Here is an 18,490-nt window from a genome sequence, read left to right as displayed (position 1 = left end):
ATATCTTCTCAATGCCAGAAAAGGCAGGCACTCAATTACCATGAAAATTTCATACATTTCAACCTCCAAGATTAACTAAATTTCTTCTTAGTTAAAACATCTATGCTGTTGTTCAGTCACTAACTCATGTCTGACCCTTTGCGACCCCATGGACTGTGGCACCCCAGGCTTCCTTTATTATTATCTAAATTGAAAATCCAATATGAGACCCTTGAGGTTTTATTTAAACCACTTTCAGTAGCACTAAAAGAACTGTTAGGATAACATGGTAAGAAGAATTCAGAGACATGACAGTGGAAATCATTCGATAATGTCCTAGAGGACAGTTGAGCTTTCTGGAGAGTAAATAGTCTGAATTTCTAACTACTGCAAAGAAAATTCAGGTTATATAAACTGAATTATTAGGTATTTAATTAATCTAGATATGAATTCCTAGAGAAGAGAAACTCTCTTAATAGCCTAGATTATCTGAATAATCAGATTCTATTGACTTTTTCGTTCTGAGAGTACAAATGATACCTCAAAAGTAGAAGAACCCTTTTTGCTCTGTACAGCTTACATACCATCTGCACTTTCTGTGTATACACATCCTGTCACCGGCAAGCTCAAAACCGTTTCTGAGGGTTCAAAATCTGGAAGGCTAAGAAGGTCGTCGGCTATTTCCATCACAAGACTAGCTGTGGCTTCAGAGAGGTTCTTTGCTGAGAGAATCGCAAAAACATTGGTCAGGATATCACATTCTGGGTGCCCAGGTTTCTGTTTAGCCAGGAAACAGAAATATCTGCAAGAGGAAGCATTGAAACAGTCACCTTCTTTCTCAATATGTTTATTTCTAAAAACATGTTCCTTATGGATTTTCAGTTTAATGAAGATATATGTGTACGTGTGCAGATGAATGCTTGCTATTAAGCTCAGAAGGGAAATTACTTTAAAATTTGATGGATTATAATTCTAGGCACCATACAAACATTGTATTATCTTGACACTTTATGTGTATTTCTCATATTATCTTGGCACTTTATATATATTTCTTTTTATGTATATGTTAATCTTCCTAACATCTCCGTTATGGTGGTATGCTTATCTCTACATTATAGATGCAAAAACAGAACTGTCCAAAGCCACTAAGCTAATAAGTGGTAAAACTGAGCTCTGAACTGCTAGTTCTAAGAGAAATGTACTAAAGACAGGCTATTTTTCAATTATAAGCCTTCTAGAATGTGAATGTTTATGCTATTGCTGCTAAGTCGCTTCAGTCGTGTCTGACTCTGTGCAACCCCATAGATGGCAGCCCACCAGGCTCCCCTGTCCCTGGGATTCTCCAGGCAAGAACACTGGAGTGGGTTGCCATTTCCCTCTCCAATGCATAAAAGTGGAAAGTGAAAGTGAAGTCACTCAGTCGTGTCCAACTCCTAGCGACCCCATGGACTGGAGCCCACCAGGTTCCTCCATCCATGGGATTTTCCAGGCAAGAGTACTGGAGTGGGGTGCCATCGCCTTCTCCGGTAAATGTTTATACACTCACATAAAAACCAATGTACTACAACATGAAAATTAGGAATACAGACTACAGGTCAAATAAACATTTGCTGATCTAGGATATGCAATATTCAGATTAGGATCATTTGTGAAAGGAAAGGTGATGAACCCATCCCCAATAATGAAAGCCTCAGATAAACAATGCCCCAAAGAGAAGGGAACACAAAAGCTTTCTAGCTACACGTAAACCAGCCAATTGTTTTACAGCAAGAGATGCGATCCTAACAATCAGTTGGAGGTCAAACTGAAATAGTTTGCTTTACCAGTTCATCATCACTGGAAAAAGAGCTCAAGCACTTGAACATGTTTAATCTTGACAAACTCAAAGAAAAGTTCTAAGAGGTTATGTTCATACAAGTTTGTCCAGTAGATACTGGGGACAGTGTGGGCAGGCACCAAACAAGACAGTTTACATATAATCATCTCTATTGTCAATAAGAAAGAAACTGTAGCAGAGAATGAAATGGCATCAAGTGACGTGGCTCTATCCTTGATGAGGACCTAATTAACATAAAAACGGAATCACTATTGTAAAGTCTTCTTCGGTGAAAGTCCTTCATACCTTATTTGTGTAACAATGATACAACCATAAAACGTTTCTCAAGTATGCCTATGAAGTGCTGCTTATAAACGTCCAATGAGAAAACAAGATATGAAATCACTTTATCCAACTGGGAATTAAAAGAGCCCTTCTGACAGTAAAGACAAAATAGGCTTTCCTGAGGAAGACAATATCAAGGTATTCGGTTTGTTTTTGAAGACTATTTAATGACATGGGGAAATGTTCATGACAAAATATACATGAAAAAACAAAATCAAAAGATAGCTATACGGTATGATCCCAATTTTGTAAACCGATGCCAAGATTTTAACCTCACTGAATCAATGATAAAACACATTTTCCTTTATTCTATCTTTTGTTCTTCGAACTAGATAGGACAAACTTAAGTCTGCTTCCATCACTCTTCAGTAAATATGCGTTTAGTTTTTGTAACAAAGCATCTCTGAACCATCAGTCAATGAAGGTTCTGTTAATGGCTCATAATGGCCATAAAGGGATACTGTATCTGTGACCATGAGTGCTGCATGCAAATTTAGATGGCGTTTTATAAAGAATAGAAGAAAATGACCTAGAAAATCCAGGAAACCTATGAAATTATTTTTAAGTGGGAGCTGAGAAAAAGACTAGAATGCCAATCACAAATCAGCTTTTACTGATTTTCTATTTCACTTTATATTTATACATAGATACACTTGTAAAAGCATTCTTCCTGGATCATACTACACCTATGATTCAGCAAATGCACTTTTCTTTAAACTATGGATTTTGAGACTCAATGACTTTACTCTCTTTAACTGCACTAAACATAGTTCACTATGTGGAAAGAGCATAAATGACACTATTAGTTCCCTTTATTCGTTTTGACTAGATTAGTCTAAAACACTGCCATTTTTAAAGGTACAAAAAAAAAATTTACCTTGCATTTCTGCACCAGATACTAATTAGTTTCAGTAGAGGAGTAGGAGAATACTGACTTTCAGATCCAAGCCTGCTGATCTAGATACAAAATAAAAACAATACAAGATAAGAACATATACAGACTTGAAGGAAAAAATCAAACAACTAAAAAGCAGAACAAGAACAGAAGCCACACGAGGATAAAAGAGCCAAGAGATAGAGATTAATATTTAAAGGATAAACTGAACAGCGAGCAACTGTGCCTAAGATCAAGTCTCTGCTACAGTCTTAGCTATAACTACACCAGTTATCATCACCAAGTGCGGACAACCAGAGAAATCAAACAAGAAAACATGCGACAAAAATCCCAGTGTGTTTTTCCTCATGCTTGTCAAAACCCAGAGGCATACCATGTGAGGTGCTATAAAAGTTGTATGGCATTTGCTTAAGAGACACAGTCGTATTCAAATTAGCCTTAAGTATAAATGCTACTATACCACAGAAACTAGCTCTTGAGCTTTTGGTGGTAGTGGAAGCAAAGAAAAGTATTCTAAAACTTCCAGAAACAAAGAAGCTTGACATGACAGAAAAGGCCAGGATAAGCATTCATGCCTGGGTGTAGACTGTGCGGGTAAAGCAGTACTAAAGGAAAAAGCAGATGGTATCTGGGCAGAATGTGGAAATCAAGGTTTACCTGGGGCCAAACTACACCATGAAATACTGCATCAATTTCTTCTGTTCTGAATGGATAGGACTCCCAATCCAAAAAGATATCAGTTACCATTTTGATTCCAAGACGTCTTAAATTCTTCAGTGGGTTAATAAACCTCAGCTGTATCTGTAAAATAAAGATCTTCTATTATAAGAAAGTATTGTTTTTATCTTTGATTCCTCAGGGAGGCACTCCTGCTCAGACAGCTAAGAATCAAGCTGGAAATCCTACTAAGTCGGTTGACTCTGGTTCTGATTCACATGGAAACATCAGTAAGTCATATCGCTTTTCTCACTGAACAAGAAGGGAATACAGACTTCAAAAAAAAAAAAAAAATCAAGTGGTGATATGTGTTCCATTATCAATGTCCAGCAAAATCACACTAAGTGTCCTCAAGGCAAAACAAAATCTCAGTGGGAACATCTGTTTTGTATTCCACACTGTTTTACTTTTTTATTCAAGCAATTGTCTCAAGTAAAATTCTGATTTCTTTCCACAAATAGACACTCTAAACAAAACTTTTTCTCCCATTATAATGCTTCAGATTAGGAAAAATAAAATCTAAATGTTCATTTCAAATGAAAGCCACTTTTCTATTTTTTTTATATTTGTATTATTATTTTTACTTTTTTTTAAGACTATGAGTTTTTGGTTATTGTTAAAATTAGTCCACAGGACTGAAGAACTTATAATTTCTTCAAACAGTGAAATACTTTGTGCAGTAAAGGAGAATGAATTAAGGCCTGCAAAGATCTCAAAATATACAGCTCAAAGGAAAATACAATTTGGAGAAAAATAAGATTTGTCTGTTTAGAGGCACAGAAGCTAGAGTCAGTAGATGTCTAAATTAACAGCAAATTTCTTTTATTAACAGGTATTGCTACTTCCACTGGCATCTCCTTTCCTACGAGTTATAAAATATAAATAATGTAGCCAATTTTTTTAGGCTCAGAGTAGAAAAATATACTGAGCCTATACTAATGAGTCCCATGGTATGCTAGCCATAGTCCTGACCTCAACTTATAATCTTCCTGAACATTTATTAAACTACATGTGAAATGAAAAATAACAAAGATAACTGACTTAGGACAAGAATTACTATAAATTAGAGCAAGGTTAAACTTCAGGCAGAATTTCCACTGGATCTTAAAAGATGAAGAGATTTAGGTCAGGCAGAGGGAAAAAAAGGCCTCAGAGAGATTTCTCCCAAGCACAGAATGTTGTAAAATCAAACAAATGGGAGAAGATTCAAAACCTAATTGTTTTTCCACTCGATTAACATATTGTGAGCTCCAGATATATAAGTGGCAACTTATTTTCTACACTTGACTTTAATTAGTGACATTTAAAGCACACTAAAATGTATGAAGACAACACAAGTGCTCTAACATAATGAACATCAAGTCTTGTGGCCACGATAACATGGAGAAAACTCTTAAGTTACCTGTCATAAGAATCTGATAATCTGATGAATGGAAATATCTGAATATGAAACTGAACATTTTAAATTCAAGAGAGTATGAAGATGCCATTAATTTGCTATGTAAATCTGAGGAATCATGATGGCTGGCATACCCATCAAGTTTCTACCACTCACTTCTAACTAATTATTTCATTATACAAGTTACAAAGAGAGGAAGTGACAGACAAGCACAAGACAGTGACACTGTTACAAGTCATTCTGTTTTGCCTCAGTTCCACTGGCAGTATTTCCATTGTTCTCTGGATCACATCTGGCAAAAGATAAAAACTATTACTGATATTTGAAGAAGCACGGTATCAAGATCCCCTGGAGCAATAAGAAACTAACCTTAGCAAACAAGACACCAAATCAGAGGCCCCACTTTCCCCCACCTCCATCAGCCCCCCAAGGCCCCCATCAAGTAGAAGCTGCATGTTCTATTCTCTTTTGTAACTACAGGGCCAACCGCCCAGTCTTCTCAGTAATAGTTGAGAAATTAAACTGGAGAAAAAGCCTAAGAATGAGCAACTGCAGACTTTAATTCCTAGAGGAATACTCCATATGACAGAGTTTATGGACATTTACAAGTTACTTCCTTACTTAAATATACCAAAACAAAAAAACACAAAAAACTAAAACCAAATCAAAACAACCTTCAAGACACCATTTCAGTGTCAGTCAATGCCCTAAAGGATCTGAAAGATACAAAAAAGTCAATGTTTGACTTCACTCAAACACACAAGTGCAGAACTTTAACTCACTTGAGCATATTACTATGTGATAATTCATTACAGAAACTCAACGAATTCCCTGGACCTGTCCAAGAATTAACAAGAAAGAAGAAAAGAAGGCTCTTATGTGTCAGGAAGGCTAGCACCTCACTGTCTAATGAACTGTGAAACTGCATAAATGATCCTTTGAATTACTGATTGTTGACTCAGGAGTAAGGCTGCATTACTGAGTAACATCTTCTAAGTTAACCAGAAAGTCAGAGGACTTTCGTGATTTAACATGCCCACGTACAGGCAGTCACTGTCACTCACTATGAGACAAAAACTAAAGTTCTGTTTCTTCCTGGGATATGTCAGTACTGCTCTACCCCAGGACTTCGTGCTACTAGTCGTTTTCTCTGCCTGAAATGTTCTTCCAGTGGCTGGGTAGGTTTAAGCTCAAATATCAGCTCTTGAGAGGTGACCCTGAACACCCTACTAAAAGCAGCACCCATCTACCTCTAGTTATCTTAAATTCTTTACATCTTCATGCCTTTCCCTAACACGCTCATGCTTTCCTTTACTTTTGCGAATGTATGGCACGTAGTTCTTAATGTCCTTGTCTAATTCTATCACCTGTATCATTTCTGGGTCTGATTCTATCCATTTTTTTTTTTTTTCATTACCGGCAAAATCCTCCTCTTTCCTGGTAATACCCGACTGGATGTTAGACACTGTGAACTCTAATTTCATTTAAATCACCCAAAAGGTTTTGAGCTTTATTCTGGGATGCAGTTGATTTACTCAGGAAAAGTTTGATCTTTTTAGGCTCTGTTAGGTGGAGGCACAGTAGCTTTTATGCCTGGGCTAATCTGGCTCCACTACAGAGACAGTCCCCTTCCAAGGACACTCTGTGATGCCACATTTCATGAGGTTTCTGCTCTGGCTGTCGGGAACATGAGCTGCTCCCAGCCCTGTGTTGGCTGCAGGGCTGCTGTGCCTGCTCTCTTCAGGTGGTTTTACTGCTTCTAGACATGATAAAATAACAGGGACCAGATTTAGCCTCCCATCTCAAGACGCTAAAGAATATATGAAACAATGATTTTCTGGACACTGGACAGCAGTTAACACAGGACAGTCATCCCTGAGAGGAGAAATAGTCGAGATGAGTCCTACACATTCCTTGGCTTCCTGCCTGCAGACTTTCAGACCTTGGTATGGGAAGGAAGTGCCCAGAATGAGGGGACAATGGTGCGGCTCGGGGAGGCCAAGGTGGCTAGAAGTCACGAACAGAGGACAGGAGAGAAAACAGGGACACAGAGAATGACTTACAGACGTCTGCAGAGGGACCTCCTGAGTTTATTTTCCTCTTAGAACTTACCAACTGAAGGAATTTATTTATTAAAGGCTGTAGTCCCTCTCGAGCCTCTCTTTTGAGAGGGTATTGTTTCCAGTTAGGAAACCGAGTGGGATCTCAGAGGACAATGACTGGTTCAGCTTGGTGGGCTCGTCCAGGACTCCCCTGGTCCTACACCTGGGGGTTAATTTTGTCCTCCCATAGTTTTGGTCCCTCTCTATTGAAGGTGCAATGGGTTCTTCAGTAGTAACCAGGAGCTGCAGGGCTCTAGGGGCTGAAAAACTTCCCATCTAATCTCCCCAAGATACTGAGCCCTTACTATTTCATTTTCCATCTACAACAATGTCTGGCAGATAGCAGGTGTGAAGTAAATATTTACTAAATAATTAAATGGACAGGAACTTTTGTTTGATCCTTCACCCCAGTGCTTAGTACAGTGTCTGACACAGCAGGGGGTCAATGAATAAGGCAGCATAAAATTCTGGCTGTATCTGAGAGGCAGTTTACCAGGCACATCGATAAAACAAGTTAAGTTTTAGCCAAATTAAAACTGTGCCTATTTGTCATTAACAACAACAGCAGAAACCTGAGTTATGAATCAATAGCAGAAACCTGAGTGTGGATTTTCACTTCAGGTCCTATCTCCTTCAAGAAGTCTTCAGTCCATAAAAACATTTTAAGTTCCCCTAAACTCCACAGAGTAAACTTATATTCACACACCTGTTTCAACAGAACATAAATATATCATCTTCACAATCCTTCAGAAAACATTTCCTAAGCACCATCTCATGAAGTCTTCTGGCAGTTAGCTAGTTGGCTTATCATGCCCAATCTTGTTACTTACCTTCACTTAAAACATTGCATTTAGAGTAGGTAAGCATTTACTTTTACAAGACTTCTGGGCAACTCTATCTCAACAAGGACAATGCCAACAGTGTTCTCTTCATTCTCCAAATACTCTGAATAAATGAGAGTCAGAAGATGTCTCTCATACTTTCAGGCTTCTGAAATTATAAATCTAAGAAACATCAGTTCAACTATCCCAGACTTTGGTCTCTGAGACACAGATAGAACTAAGTGCCTCCCTACCATTTCACCTCCTTTTTAAATAGACACTTGATATAATCTGCGTTTTCTAGCTATTCATAAGCATTTATAACAGTGAAGATTCCCAAAAGGAAAGGTCATTTTAAAGAGACACCTTACGTAAGAAAGATTTAACCTAGAATGATGTTAGCTATTCAGGCTCCAACCAATTTTCCAAGTAAAACACCGACCTGTATTAGCCCAAGAAGAAAGTGATAAAAGTTGCTCAGTCATGTTCGACTCTTTGCAACCCCGTGGACTGCAGCCTGCCAGACTCCTCTGTCCATGGAATTCTCCAGGCAAGAATACTGGAGTGGGTAGCCATTCCCTTCTCCAGGGGCTCTTCCAGACCCAGGAATCGAATCAGGATCTCGTGGATCGCAGACAGATTCTTTACCAGCTGAGCTACCAAGGAAGTCCTATTTGCCCAAGAAGAAAGCTAAAGTTTAAAGTGAATCTCGCTCACCTTTTCTCGTTGGTCAAGGATGTGTGATACAGTTGCCGTCATGCAGAGCAGTAGCTGCAGAATCTTTGGTAAATATGCGCTGATCAGGTGACTAATGTTCTTCAAGACTATCTCAAGGCTATTTAATATGCCGTGCTGACGACCCAAAGGAAGAACTTTAGACAAATCTAAATCTTCTACTGCTTGAATGACAGCAGAATGGCACTCTCCTGGTAAAACACAGAAGAGAAGAGATAGCATGTGAAGTGAAATATTAGCTCGTTCCCATTTACAATTATAGCTTCCTTTCAATTTCTCCCAATAATATAGCATTTTCTATTGTTATAATTTACAGATAATATATTTTACTTATTTTTTTTTCCTTTTGATTCTTACCAAACATTAAATGAGCTAGATATAGCAGGTTTTACTATTATCACTTTATAGATGAGGAAACTGAGGAATTAGAGAGAATAAGAAACCCGTGAAAGAACCAAGTCTCTAAGCCCAATTCTTCCCCTATTTATACACTTCCTCAAAACCTGAGGAATTCCATTTTATTAATATTCCATCTATCAACTTTCCACATTTTCCCCTCTGAGCTTTCATGGACTATGCTAATTTCAGCAGTTTCAAAGAAAATACCTTGCTATGTGATAAGCTCTTTAAAGGCTGAGAATCGAATGTTCTATTTCTCTTGCAGCCGCTTGCGAATAAGTAAAACAATAGTCCTTTATAAATGGGTGCCAAACTGATTCCATAACTTACTTAAAAGACTTGAATTGTTATTGCTTGAGCTTTACTTCAGACCAACTGGTATGAGATCATGAGCTTGCTGATTCACACACATAAGTGGTTTATCCATAAGGGTATCATTTATCACTACGCTCTTACAACAGAGGCCATTGCACTGAACAAAACCTTTTGTATTTGTTAACAGCCAACTTTCTTCACAGGGCAATATTATACTGAATGAAAACTTTTTAAACAGCTATACTTATTATTAAAAAAACAAAAAGCAACACATTACCCTACAAATAAATCTATGTTTGCCTAAAGCAAACCAATTATAAAACTGCAATAGAGGTATTGTAGTCAGGAAGATCTGGGTTTGAATCCCAGCTTCATCTGGGTTCAAATCCCAGGGCAAAGTACCTACCTCTCTAAGCCTGTTTCCTACCTGTAAAATGGCAACAAATAAATACTGAACCCTAATGTGGCTGCTTTAAGGGTCAACTGAGTTTTAGGTAAAGGAGCCTGTCATTAATTCTGGCACGAAGTAGATGCTCAATAAATGTTAGCCATTATTACTTTTAATTACTAACCTCGCATACTGGAGAACATATGACAGAACATCACATTGTATACAGTTACTAATCCACTTTGTTTAGACTGTGAGGTTAAGAGCAGAGGTTATAAATGCTCAGTTTTCTATTTTCAACAGTGTCCAGGGCACAGGGGGTATTTGACAAATCATTATTTAGTAGGTGAATGACTCAATGAAAGAATACCTGCCAGGACAATTACGATTCATTTTGCAGCATGCTTTAAGTTTCTAAGGAAAAACCTATTCATCATATATGTCTGAGAGGTACCACTTTTCAAGGGCTTGCTTCCTTGGTGGTTTGGGTTGGTAAAGAATATGCTTGCAATGTGGGAGACCTGGGTTCGATCCCTGGGTTGGGAAGATCCTCTGGAGAAGGAAATGGCAACCCACTCCAGTATCTGTGCCTGGACAATTCCCACAGAGAGAGGAGCCTGGCAGGCTACAGTCAATGAGGTCACAAAGAGTCAGACACGACTGAGTGACTAAGCGCTTGGCACATGCTCTACAACTTGGCATCACTTTTCAAATGGCCAAAATGTACAATAGAAGCAGAAAATACACATTTTCTAATCAGGGGCTTATTAGCACAAGGCTGGTGATAATCCCAAGAACATTTGTGAGGTCCACCTAATTCAATCAAAATTTAAATGAATTGCATGTCAGCAAAAGACCACCACTGAGAAAAGATGCCCAAGAGCGTAGGAGAACAGCCTGAGACAGCAGAGGTCTGAACAGAGAATGTGCATTCAGAGCGTGGCAGGCAGTTGATACCTACCGTTCCTGAAGTGCTTCACAGGCTCAAACAGCAGGTCTAAGAATATCTCGATCTCTTCTGGCTGGGTCCCAGCCAAGAACCTCAGGACGATGGACATGCGGGTACCAGAAGCAGATTTCCCCTGAGTTTTACTTCCAGTCTTATTCTTCATTCGACCATACAAAATTCTAAAATGTCCAAGAAGGTTATTTGTTTGCACATTAATCCTAAAACATTATTTTTTTGCACATTAATCCTAAAACACAGTTGTTTTGTTTTCCTAGAAGGCTGGAATAGCAGCTCAACAGATTTAAATGAATGTTTCTAAAACAGGGAAGAATGAAATAAAAATCAAAATTTTAACATGGAGATTTTAAAATAACAACAACAAACAAGGCAAAGGGAAGCAGGAAGAAGAAAATGATAAAGACAATGACTGGAAGCTGGTTCTTTGGAGGAGGGAAAAAAAGAAATAAAACAGGCAGGCCAGAGATAAGTCTCAACAAGGAAAAATGAAAACAGGAATATATAGATTAAAACGAAGTAAAATAAGAGTACAACTATAAGTAAAACAAGGAAACTGGAAAGATTTCAATTAAATGGGCAATCTTCTGGAAAAAATCGACATCTATAAATAGTCAAAAGGAACCTAACAAAACCTGAAGAGATCAGTAATCTTGAGTAAACTTGGAGTCAACACAGTTTTACAGATGAATTGTTAAAACTTTCAAGGAAAAACAATCCCTATGATATAGTTCCACAGCAGGGAGAAAGGAGGAACTAGGCCTTTTTCAGGGATGGATCTAGAGATTATCATACTAAAGCGAAGTTAAGTCAAAGACAAATATTATATGATATCAATTATATGCGGAATCTAAAAAATAATACAAATGAATCTATATACAAAAACTGACTCACAGGCACAGAAAACAAACTATGATTATCAGAGGGGAAAGAGATGGGGAAAGGGATAAATCAGAAGTATGGGTTAACAGATACAAACTACTATGCATAAAATAGATAAGCAATAAGGATCTACTGTATAGCACAGGGAACAACTATATTCAGTATCTCATAATAACCTAAAATGTAAAATAATCTGAAAAAATATACAAATAATCACTTTGCTGTACACTTGAAAGTAACACAATATTATAAATACTTCAATAATAATAAATACATAATGGGGTGGTGGGGGAAGTCTACAACATTTCTGAAAACAGTACCCAGTGCTGCATTAAAACGGTATTAAAGCTGAATAAGGATTATTCCAGGAAGGCAAGAAAGAATCACCAGTGAAATCTACTAATACATATCAATGGCTCATAGAAAAAAGTTAATATGATCATTTAAATACATGTCAATAGGCATTCTAATAAAATTCAACATCCATTTAGTAAAAAACTAAATAACATAGTAATAAAAGCTACCTTCTTATCGTGATAGAATTACTGACTTAACATAAAAAATTTAAAGACAATGCTTTTCAAACTTTTTGATATTAGGATCCCTTTTTACTCTTAAAAATTACTGAAGAGCTTTTGTATATGTGACTTTTACCTATTAGTATTTATACATTTTTAATAAAAACTGTATCTTCCAAACCTGCCCCTCTCCAAATGAGAGAGACCAGAGGCACTGTTGTACATTTTTTTCCTCTCCAAATTTCTTTATTGCTTGGCTTATTAGAAGATAAACGAATCCTCCTATCTGCTTTTACATTCAATCTGTTGCAATATACTGTGGTTGAAGAAAATCCAGCCTTACACAGGTATGCAACTGGAGAAGGGGAACATATTTTATAAACTTTCAGATAATTCTTCTCAGATAACTGTGAATATTCCATTTTGATTCTACACCAAAGCTCAAGAAGAGGCAGTTTCTTAAAGGCTAGTTGCAAGGTGGAATCTAAAACCATTATCAGTGAACTTTGTAAACTCTGTTACATTAAAATCCATCTGTCTACTTTGCACTTTGAACAGATCTTTACCCATGAATGATTCTGTAATATGCATCACTTACTTGGAAAACCTGATAAAAAATTCCATGGAAACCAGTGAGCTGAAGAAGTGTTTTATGCATACCTCTCAATTCATACAGAATAATAAAGACAAGTCGCTCAGTCATGTCCGACTCTTTGTGACCCCATGGACTGGAGCCTACCAGGCTCCTCTGTCCATGAGATTCTTCAGCCAAGAATACTGGAGTGGGTTGCTATTTCCTTCTCCAGGGGATCTTCCCGACCCAGGGATCGAACCCGGGTCTCCTGCATTGGAGTCAGACACTTTAACCTCTGAGCCACCAGGGAAGCTCAATAAAGACAAGTACTCAAGGCTCAAGACTCAATAAGGGCAGTGAGTGAAACCAACTTTTAATTTTTTTTTAACTCTAGGTTTGTGGCAATGAAGAATGACTAGCACAGTTTGGAGCCACTGTCCTGATTCATGCTAAGCACCTGGAGTTTTATACATCATTGCTTTTGCCTGGTCAGCATAAACAGGAGCACAAGGAGAAAAGGGAATGTCTTTATGAAGAAAGTTTTAACCTCGTGGATGTCCCAGAAGCATCTCTGGGACAGCCCCCACCAAGAAGGAGCAGACCACACTCTAAGACAAGAACAACTGTTCTAGAAACATTACTGTTAAATACAGTAGCTAGACAAGGATAACCACAACTACCACCACTCCAATTAATTCATTAGGCTCTGTAGGGAATATGTAGATCAAATGACAAAACAGTGAAGAGGGTATTTATATCAGAAAAGAGAAGACAAACTCCATCCTACCACTACTGCCTAAGGGGCATGGAGTTTGTCTTCTGGTAGAGAAGACGGATAGTAAGAGGCCATGATGGATGATTAAGTACTGTGAAGAAAGACTGTGGTGTGGGCTCTGAGAGGGGTGGTAAATGAGAGAAATGTTAGAGAAGCAGGTCTAGGCTAGGTCATATCAGGCCCTTACAGGAGTAGTAAGGACTCCATCTGTTGTTCTCAGTAAAATGGGACCTCAGAGGTTTTTAAACAGGGACTAACAAGCTGACTGATGACTGTTATTTACAATTATTTTTTGACCCAGAAAAATCCAGTAAAAACTATAATAAAGTTTTATACATGGTTAGTTTTTATATCTCATAATTCATTACCTATCAAACAAATGCATTATTTTTACTATTTCTCAATGGTTGAAACCTTAGAGAAATACTGGATTTAATTTTAATAGCACTATTAAAAAAACACAATGTCAAGATCTTTCCTCATATTAGGGACAAAATATTTAAAATACTGGATTTAATTTTAATAGCACTATTAAAAAAACACAATGTCAAGATCTTTCCTCATATTAGGGACAAAATATTTAAAATAAGTCTCTATAACAATTTGACTTTCCCCAAAGAACCAATTATAAAAATGAATAAAATTCTAGATGAAATATTCCATTACAACTGCTGAAAGAATCGTAATACTATATTCACAACTGTTTTTGTGATCAATCCTTATGATCAGTTTTGAAAGAGTATAAATTACCTCATCAGAACAGGAAACAGCTCTACTCGGTGGGCTGCTTTCACCACTGTATTATCTTCAGAAATGCTAAAATGCACTATCTCTTCCTTAAAGTTTCTGTCTTCAAGCAATCTTTGTAGGTTTTCCCTTTAAAAATAGAATTTAGCACAAATCATCACTTAATCAAAACTACTTTTTAAAAATATAATTGAGTAATAAATATATACATAAAAGAAATAGGCATTAAGAATATTTTACATCGTAGCTGACACCCATAAAAGAAAGTCTTCACACAAATACCTTCCAAAATGGCAAGTTTCAAATTTTAAAAGGTAAGAGGGATCATAGTGAAAGTGAAAGTGGCTCAGTCGTGTCCGACTCTTTGCTACCCCATGGACTATATGGTTCCTGGAATTCTCCAGGCCAGAATACTGGAGTGGGTAGCCTTTCTCTTCTCCAGGGGATCTTCCCAACCCAGGGATCAAACCCTCTCCTGCATTGCACGCGGTTCTTTACCAGCTGAGCCACAAAGGAAGCCCCAGAGGGATTATAAGGGGTTAGTCAATAATTCAGCTGTTTAAAAAAGCATAATATGAAAGCTTTCTTCAGTTCTTGGAATGTAATTACGATGATCCTTAAGTAATCACCAATATTTTAATGCCATTATATAAGCAAGAAGAAATGACATAACCTCAACACATATTTTTCAATTAATATTCTCTCTCCTACCTTATTATCTATGAAGAGGCACTCTTAACAAACAAATATACTTCTAGTTTTCATTTCTTACCTGAAAATAGCATTATGATTACCTTAGAAAAGAGGGTTAATTTCCTGGGGCCTTTAAAAAATTATGAGGCTCTCTGGTAAAGAGAGTAAAAATAGCCCCTTAAACCATTTCTTTAGCTTCAAATAACTTACCTGTAAGGGAGAATATGTGGATGTTTATATGTCATTATGCAATCCAGTGTTATTTTTTGTACCATCTGATCCTGATGTAGCAACAACTAGGAATGATATTTTATAAAATAAATGAATGAAGTCAAATATACACATGCCATCAGATAGTAATTTACTTTTACTAATTTGCTAAATTAAAATTCTTAGAATCTAAATTTTTAGATGCAGGTTAAAGATGATTCATGACAATAGCTTTACATTGTCCTGGAGGTAACATAAGATAAATAGAATGTATATAAGGAACAAAACAAAAACACAACTCTGACACCTGCATCCCACATGCCAAACTCTCAGGTCTGTCTTTTGGCCAAGGCCAATTCCCTACAGGACTTTAGATTTACACCAACTGGATTGGTCCTGTAATGAGGGAAAGCTCTTATACCATGAAGGTAACCACAGTCAGTAAGATGCCAGGAAAGACCCAGCTCTAAGGCCTCTCTGATCAGTCCAGATCTTTGCTTCCTGTCGACAACTGAGAGTTTTGACTTCTGATTTTATAAACAAGTTATATCTGAATTATAGACAAAATAAGGATAAATTCTGCCAAAATAATGTTTCATTTAAAAAATCTCCAAATGAAAAGATAAAATCTTATTTCCCCAGATGGCTAAGAATAACATCCCATGCTTTACTCTGCTTCTGACATCAGTTTTTTTTTTTCTTCTGCAACATTTTCTGGAATTCAAGGTCATATACTATAACTGCAACAGACTACTACTCCACCTACTTTCATTCAGTCTACCAGACCCTGAAACGCTAGGGCTCCATAAGGCTAACTTGCCTAGCAGTGAAAAGTAGCAGCTCTCTTGGCACAAACGCCTACTCCCTTCTCATAAGACAACGAACACTTTGCTACACCCACTGTTAACACAGCCAATTAACGTTTAGTCACCCTCAATTTCTTTAAAATCCACTAAATCAGTACTGTCTAAAACTGTTCCTCAAGGTATAGACAGTATCTGTTAGTTAAAAAATATATACTTAAAATGTAGAAATCAGCCCTAGTCAACAATTACTGAAAACCTAGACGTTATTTGGGTAAAGAAAATGGTAGAAAAAAGTTCACAACTAACTACAGTGACAAGAGTTTATTTTACTTACCTGAAGATACAGCTCGTATAATTTGGATTCCAGATATAAGGCTCGTGGATTTGAAAACTTAGAGAAAACTTGCAAATGAGCAATTAACTGCCTAAAATGCAAAAAACAAACAAACAAAAGATACAGAGAGAAAAACAGAAAAAAGAAAAACCAGATATAAAAACAGACATTATTTTTGTAAGATGACAGTATCTACCAATTTTCTCTGACAAGTACTCTAAACATCTCAAATACAGTTTCACTGTTAATTACACTAGCAAGTTTTAATTACTTGAATTTAAGAAATCATTCTCCAGTAATTCCAAATCTCAGGCAGGCCTTTCCCCGAAATTCAGGCTCCCAACCTCAGAAAACCATTCAGGATGTGCTTGCTAGTTGCTAAGTCACTTCAGTCGTGTCCAACTCTCTGTGACCCCATAGACGGCAGCCCACCAGGCTCCCCCGTCCCTGGGACTCTCCAGGCAAGAACACTGGAGTGGGTTGCCATTTCCTTCTCCAATGCATGAAAGTGAAAAGTGAAAGTGAAGTCGCTCAGTCATGTCCAACCTTCAGCGACCCCATGGACTGTAGCCTACCAGGCTCCTCCATCCATGGGATTTTCCAGGCAAGAGTACTGGAGTGGGGTGCCACTGCCTTCTCCGCAGGATGTGCTTAGAATGGTTTAAATGAAACCAAATATAGAAAGAAAGTAATCAAAACACTAACATATTCCAAAATTGAACACAGATGATTTTGGAATGATCCTTTTTTTTCTGTCTAGTTTTTATGCAGTAGACAGGAAAGTGGAACATACTACGCTTCCTCACTTTCATATAACATAAAAACGGATGTCAGGCCACAGAGGTCCAAGTTTGGAAAACCATGGCTCTTGCTTACCAAGAAACAGAAAGATAGCACAATGTTCTGTGGTTGGAATTTAAACTTGAAGATGGGGTTGCCTTCAAATAAATGGTTCCATCAAAACAGAATGCGCAGAGAGCTTCCACTGCATTTACATGTTCAGCTTCCTAATACTTAAGACTCCGTGATGCTTTAAAAACACGTGAGAAAACTGTTTTCCGTGTATAATTTAAAAGAGGTATTAAAACTTAAAAAACTGAATGAATAAATTAAGATCTTGAGAGATGTTATTTGCCTATTTCAAGAACCTAAGCAGGGAGAAGTGAAGAGAGGTAGAAACCAAGCCACATGTGTGGTTCTGCCATTCGGAGCTGCTGACTTTGGGAAAAGTCCCAGAATGTCTCAGCATCTCATTCCTCATCTCAACAAAGAACAAGACTTCCAGCTTTTCTGCAGGACTGAATTAAAGAAAACAAGTTGTGGTACTTCAGTTCCTAAGAGTTTAGTGAACAACACATTTCTTTGCCTAAGAATAGGCAAAAAAAAAAAAAAAAGGCAAAACCGAAAGTCTTACTAGTTAATAAAGAGAAAAACAGCTGGAAATTATGACCTCTTTAGATATTGTAGAAAAACAGGGGTAAGGGAAGCACTATTATTATATTTAACCTAAATGCCTGTGATGATTAGTCTTATGTGTCAATCTAAGTTACCGTCCCAGCTATATAACAAAACACTAATCTAGGTGTTGTGACGAAAATATTTTTGTACATGTGGTTAACATCCACAACCAGTGGACTTTAAATAAAGGAGATGACCCTTAATAATGTGGGTAGGCCTCATCGAGTCAACTGAAAGCTGGAAGAACAAAAACTGATGTTTCCCAGAAAAGGAATTCTGCCATAAGGCTGTCACATAGTAATCCTACCCTATGAATTTCACATATAAGACTATAGCATCAAATCCTGCTCCAGTTTCCAACCTACCCAACAAATTCTCTGGTAAGCTCTGACTGATACAATGTCCCTGTAATTACTTATCACTGAGCCTTTGCAGTTTTACGAAACATAATTTTAAAATCTACTGAAACAAACATTCCTTCCCTCAACATTTACTAAGTATTTTTTATGTGCCATGTAGCCTTCAAGAGACAAACAGAAGTTAATTTACAGGTTCTCATTAAATACCTACCAGTGAGGGGTGTGTTCCATGGGTTAATAAAATTGGACTATGAATATA

The 18,490-nt window shown here is 37.3% G+C and overlaps 1 protein-coding gene across 1 annotated transcript in view; it reads right to left on the bottom strand.

Moving 5' to 3' along the window:
- The window catches only part of UTP20 (UTP20 small subunit processome component), an 86,999-nt gene that overhangs the window by 36,281 nt on the left and 32,228 nt on the right, over positions 1 to 18,490 (bottom strand). Inside the window, exons 23-30 of the mRNA XM_052640944.1 lie at positions 16,415 to 16,505; positions 15,275 to 15,360; positions 14,375 to 14,500; positions 10,873 to 11,039; positions 8,792 to 9,000; positions 3,693 to 3,836; positions 3,018 to 3,097; positions 564 to 781 (exon numbers count right to left, since the gene is read on the bottom strand). Coding sequence (XP_052496904.1) covers positions 564 to 781; positions 3,018 to 3,097; positions 3,693 to 3,836; positions 8,792 to 9,000; positions 10,873 to 11,039; positions 14,375 to 14,500; positions 15,275 to 15,360; positions 16,415 to 16,505 — 1,121 coding nt within the window. The remainder of the gene's footprint in view (positions 1 to 563; positions 782 to 3,017; positions 3,098 to 3,692; positions 3,837 to 8,791; positions 9,001 to 10,872; positions 11,040 to 14,374; positions 14,501 to 15,274; positions 15,361 to 16,414; positions 16,506 to 18,490) is intronic.

Source organism: Budorcas taxicolor, chromosome 5, assembly GCF_023091745.1.
Source record: "Budorcas taxicolor isolate Tak-1 chromosome 5, Takin1.1, whole genome shotgun sequence".
NCBI lineage: Eukaryota > Metazoa > Chordata > Mammalia > Artiodactyla > Bovidae > Budorcas > Budorcas taxicolor.
The sequence above is the reverse complement of the archived record's forward strand: the minus strand, read 5'-3'. Positions and strand labels throughout refer to the sequence as shown.